The sequence below is a fragment of the Ceratosolen solmsi genome, unplaced genomic scaffold (genome assembly GCF_000503995.2).
Source record: "Ceratosolen solmsi marchali unplaced genomic scaffold, CerSol_1.0 scaffold6, whole genome shotgun sequence".
Classification (NCBI taxonomy): Eukaryota; Metazoa; Arthropoda; class Insecta; order Hymenoptera; family Agaonidae; genus Ceratosolen; species Ceratosolen solmsi.
Window position 1 is genome coordinate 10,694,122 of NW_011948414.1, and position 5,965 is coordinate 10,700,086.

General features: G+C 45.8%; 1 protein-coding gene across 1 annotated transcript; it reads left to right on the forward strand.

Moving 5' to 3' along the window:
* The first annotated feature begins 845 nt into the window (after positions 1–845).
* On the forward strand, positions 846–2,129 carry Jra (Jun-related antigen). Its single transcript, XM_011506936.1, has one exon. The coding sequence runs from the start codon at positions 1,279–1,281 to the stop codon at positions 2,101–2,103; it is 825 nt and encodes a 274-aa protein (XP_011505238.1). The 5' UTR covers positions 846–1,278; the 3' UTR covers positions 2,104–2,129.
* The last annotated feature ends 3,836 nt before the right edge of the window (positions 2,130–5,965 follow it).

Genomic DNA, 5,965 nt, shown 5'->3' on the forward strand with positions numbered 1-5,965 from the left:
AATAAGAAAAAAAAAAAAAAAAAGAGAGAGAAGAACGTAAGGAATGTAGAGTAGATAGATAAGGAGTGCGATAAATGTCGTAGAAAGCCCATCGAGAGGCGCACGTGTGAAAAGCAAGAGTGATTGCGGCAGAGTGGCGGTGGGGAGTGAGAAGGTAAGGAGGAGACTGAGGAGGCGAAGCAGGTAAATAAAGAAAAAAAGATGTATACACTCGTACGCGAGCGCGCGTAGATACACGGGCGCATGCATATATGCAGGTGCGCGCGTGCGTGTGCGTACGCATGCACACGATGAGCCACCTACAGCTCAAGAGAGCAGTACAGTGCGGCGACGGCGACGGCGACGGCTGCGGCGGGGCGGGGGGGGGGGGGGGGGGGGGCGGCTTTTCTTTTTCGTTTTTTTTTTCTTTTTGTCGCGGATATGAAGGGGACGAGTGATGTTGGTGGTGGTGGTGGTGGTAGTGGTGGTTGGTGGTTATCACCCGCATTAATTGCCGAGGAATACGACCAAGGCAGATACCGTACGGCGGTATCATCTCGCGTGAAATAAAGCGGATCTCGGCGCGCGAGCGATCGTGAGGGAAAAACCCGGAGGAGGCAGCTTGAATCGGGACGTCGCCGCGAGCGCACAAGTGTCTGCCAGCAGCAGAAAGCGCATTCAAAACGGTGCTGCCGCGGTTTAGTGAGTCGCGTGTTGCGCATGCGCGGCACTTTACGACCAATCGGCGCGCACCGCTGACGCCAACTCGGACCAATCGCCGCTTCGGGTCGTGACGCCACTTCTATTCTTAGCTCCGTCGTGAGTCACGAGATATAAGGCAGTACGGTTTAGTCCGTCGCAGGCAGAAAGAGTGGAGAGTTTGCGTCGTGCGCACCGCCGTGTGTTGAAAACGCAGTGAAAAGCGAGATCGCGAAGGCAAGAGGTGGTGGCGGCGGTGGAGGAGGTGGTGGAGGAGGCGGCGGCAGTGGCACTCGGTCGGTCGGTCGGTCGGTCGGTCGGTCGGTCGGTCGGTCGGTCGATCAGTCGGTCGATCAGTCGGTCGGTCGATCGGTTAGTTTAAAGGGCCTTGCGAGTAGTTCGTCGATCGAATAGCCCAGGGCCCCGAGTGTGTCCGGACTTGGGCAGAGAAGAAGGTCGCTCCACGATAATCCCCTCGGGTGCTGCTGTTGATGCGCCCGTTTCGGGGAGCGCGCAGCACGGCTAAGCTCGTAAAGCCGCGTGTTATGTAAGAGTCGGAGTGCGGGAAAGAGCCGTGGACTGGGAAGGCGCGAGCCGCCGATGGTGCGCAACTCTACCATGGAGCCGACGTTCTACGAGGAGCAGGTGGGCTCGATGTACGGGCCCGCGGCGAGTCGCATCGCCGGCCCCGCCCTCGGCAGCGCCAAGCGCGCCAATCTCAACCTAAGCCTCGATCTGAACGGCCGCCAAGGTGGCGGGCAGTGCGTGAAGAGGCCGCGACTGGGTCCGCTTCCGGGCTCCGGGCTCAACGGAATAGCGCCCATCCTTGCCTCACCGGACCTTCTCAAGCTCGGCTCGCCCGAGTTCGAGAAGCTCTTGATCGCCCAGCAGGACGGCCTCATTACCACCATGCCCACGCCCACCTCGCAAATATACTTCGAGAAGGCGGTTACGGAGGAGCAGGAGCAGTACGCCCGGGGCTTCGTCGACGCACTCAACGAGCTCCACCACTCGGACAGTTCGCAGGAGCCGGGCAGCGTGCACGGCGCGACGTATACGACCCTGGAGCCCGCGGGCGGGGCCCTCGGCCAGGCGCTCGGACTCGTTCAGGTGAAAGACGAGCCGCAGACGGTGCCGAGCGTGTCTAGTTCGCCCCCCATGTCGCCCATCGACATGGAGTCCCAGGAACGGATCAAGCTCGAGCGTAAGCGTCAGCGAAACCGCGTCGCCGCCTCCAAGTGCCGCAGACGCAAGCTCGAGCGCATATCCAGGCTCGAGGACAAGGTCAAATTGCTCAAAGGCGAGAACAGCGACCTGAGCCAGGTTGTCAACAGGCTAAGGGAGCACGTGAGCAGGCTTAAGGAGCAGGTCATCGACCACATGCACTCGGGCTGTCAAATTGCCCCTGTGCCCGGAATATTCTGAAAAGGTTCGCCGCCGCCGCCGCCGCCACCGCCCTACGTCCCACCCGACCGATGGCCACTGTGTGCTCCTCCGCTCGTCCCACTCGTATGCTTTTCCCTCGGTCGACTTATTCCTCGTCGCATCCTCATCCTCATCCTCTTCATCTGCTCCTTTACTCCTTCTCCCCCCACCCTCCATCCCCCTCCTCACCCTCTCCTCGCACACATACACACTATGTCTCTCTTAACTCTTCTCTTCTCATTCTTCACGTGTCGGGAGTTGTGCGAGAGGCGGTGGCCGCTCTCCCAATTTATTGTTCCATTGACGATGTACAACTGTGTGAAGTGATCTGCGGAGGGACCGAGAGATCGTGCCGCCCACGCCATTTTGGAGAACGAGGCTACCGCGGGAAATTCGAATTTCTCTGCAACGCCCCTCGCTTTGTATATTTATATAAATATTGTATATTCGGGGGATGGGTGATTGGCGAGTCGCCCGTCCGCACTAGAGTGCTCTTAATCAAGTGTACGCGTTAACTTTGCAAGGAAATGTCGGTTCTCAGACTTCGCTTTCATTTCACTTTTAATGTCACTTTTATTCGGCAACGCATCACACCTAAACCTCTCCCCCGTCCTCATCCAATTCCAACTCCTCCACCTCCTCCTCCTCCTCCTTTTCTCAACAATCTTTCCCATCGCCGTCCCTTCCCCTGATCTTAATTTTATCAAGCACTCATTTTTCCACGGTCCGCGCACGTGCATCTAGTCCTGAGGTTTATGTGTCGTGCACGACTTACTTTTTCATCATCCAGAGATGCACGCGAACGAGGTCGGCCCAAGTACTCGGGGAAAAGAGGAGATGTTAAGGCACTAGAATTTCACTTGTAAGCCGCTCATGTATTAGTTTTCTTTTATGTCATTTTATGTTTTTTTTTTTATTTATTTTTTATTATTATTATTTTTTTTAATTATTTTATTAAATCACCTCTCCCATCAGTGTCGTTTACTTCGAGAATCTCGTTATTACTTAACAGAAATCAGCTTTGACAGTTGCTTCGTTGAATCATGAGTATTGTGTGAAAAAAAAAGAAACTGGCAATTACATTATTGTTTTTCGCGCGAGGTGTAATCCGATCAAGAACACGAGATACCAATTGAGTGACTTTTTCGAGAACACCAATTACATGGTGCAGCAAATATAATATAAACATATAAGTGATTATATATATATATGTGTGTGTGTGTGTGTGTGTGTGTGTGTGTGTACGAGTGCTTGGGTGGACGTGCGAGTGTCTGCGTGTGCGTGCGCGTACGGATCCGTGTCTACGAGTATGTACATCATTGTTGCAATAAAAGTAACCCTACGTAATATATACCGCAGGGAGAGATAATGTGAGATTATAAATTAAACGAGAAAAAGTCACTCGAACCGAATCCCTCGGCAAAATTTTTGCAAATTACGCACGTGGCCGTAACGTCCCCGAAACCGCTGTGCTTTGCACGAGCCTCGAATGTCCGGTCATTAGACGAGTCTTCGAAGAGATGAACCCTAGTTTTTAAACATTACCTAAAGAATTACGTTTATTAAGTGTAAGAAAGACAGTTTTCTCTTTTTATATGTATCAAGTCTATGAAACAAAAAAACAAAAACAAAAAAAAAAACAACAAAAAAAGCGCGCAATCGCCATTATTTCGCCTTAATCGATCGCAATTGACCTTTCATTTCCCTTCGTAGGCCGAGGCAACCGCACTACGAACAATCCGATATTTACCGCCTCCACAGATTGATTTTGTAAAATTTTTGCAACTCTTGTATAAATCGTAAATAAATGACTCCTCGCAAAGCTTCACATTTGCGTAAAGCGTCGAGGTTGATATTGCCGACGGCCGCAGATAAATAACGAGCCTAATAGTGTAAGGAGAACGTTCTTTCTGTTTTTTGTAAAGTTAAAAAAAAAAAGACAATTAATAATTCATTTTAAAAAGAAAGTCTATATATACGCGTGCTTTATTGGACTTTCTGGGCAAGCAATTCACTGCACAGTGTGCCTTTTTAAGAAATTTCCGAACGAAGAGTCGCCGCGACGGTTCAGTGCCGGCATTATCGCGACGACTCGCGAATCGTTTACCACCACCACTACCACCACCCCCCTCCCTCCCGCTCCCCCGCCCCAAACCGCTCCTCGCAACTTTCTTTTGCATTCGCGATAAATGAGATATCGATAATCAAATGATGTGCAAATTGAAATGCTTCTAATATAATAATCTCCCCGTCGTTTATTTTGTAAAGCTGTGTAAAAAGTTATGATGAATATTGTATTGTATGCGCCCTATTCTTATTTTTCTATAACACCAAACTGTTACGCGTCGCTTATATCGAGACAAAGCATGATGATGATGAGACGACGATAATGATGATTGTGAGAATAGAAAAGAAAAAACAGAAAAAATAATTAAATTTGTATATGAAAGACAAGTTGCGGGCTTACTACCGACGAAGCATTATGTAATGGCCGCAGAGAAATAATATTTTTATGAGAAATTGAACGAGCATATGAAAGAACGCGAAATTCTTCACGCGCATGTAAATTTATTTTGTATTAAAGAGCGACAGAAGCGGCTGCACAAACGTATGAAAGTAAATGAAACAACATGTGATTTAGTATTTAAGTAAAAATAAACCCCATTAGAATACATATGTATGCGTATACACATGCACATACGTATACGCATATATATTATTCAACATTTTTTAGCGATACTGCGAGATCACAAATGATGGCACAATAAACAAACACGCATACGGACGGATACACGCGCGCGCGCGCACACACACACACACACACACACACACACACACAAAATACTGTTGCGTTAATACATAATAAAGCACGAGCGACGCATAAAAATAATTGCTTGAGAGAGCAAAAAGTACAAGAATGCCAATTGCAATTTCGATGATCGTGCGTTATTATGTATTTACATAGGAGTATTAACTTGCATACATAATAAGACACACGCGCGCACACATCTATATATGCATATGTATATGTATATATGCATGTATGTATGTATGTATGTATGTATGTATGTATGTATGTATGTATGTATGTATGTATGTATGTATGTATGTATGTATGTATGTATGTATGTATGTATGTATGTATGTATGTATGTATGTATGTATGTATGTATGTATGTATGTATGTATGTATGTATGTATGTATGTATGTATGTATGTATGTATGTATGTATGTATGTATGTATGTATGTATGTATGTATGTATGTATGTATGTATGTATGTATGTATGTATGTATGTATGTATGTATGTATGTATGTATGTATGTATGTATGTATGTATGTATGTATGTATGTATGTATGTATGTATGTATGTATGTATGTATGTATGTATGTATGTATGTATGTATGTATGTATGTATGTATGTATGTATGTATGTATGTATGTATGTATGTATGTATGTATGTATGTATGTATGTATGTATGTATGTATGTATGTATGTATGTATGTATGTATGTATGTATGTATGTATGTATGTATGTATGTATGTATGTATGTATGTATGTATGTATGTATGTATGTATGTATGTATGTATGTATGTATGTATGTATGTATGTATGTATGTATGTATGTATGTATGTATGTATGTATGTATGTATGTATGTATGTATGTATGTATGTATGTATGTATGTATGTATGTATGTATGTATGTATGTATGTATGTATGTATGTATGTATGTATGTATGTATGTATGTATGTATGTATGTATGTATGTATGTATGTATGTATGTATGTATGTATGTATGTATGTATGTATGTATGTATGTATGTATGTATGTATGTATGTATGTATGTATG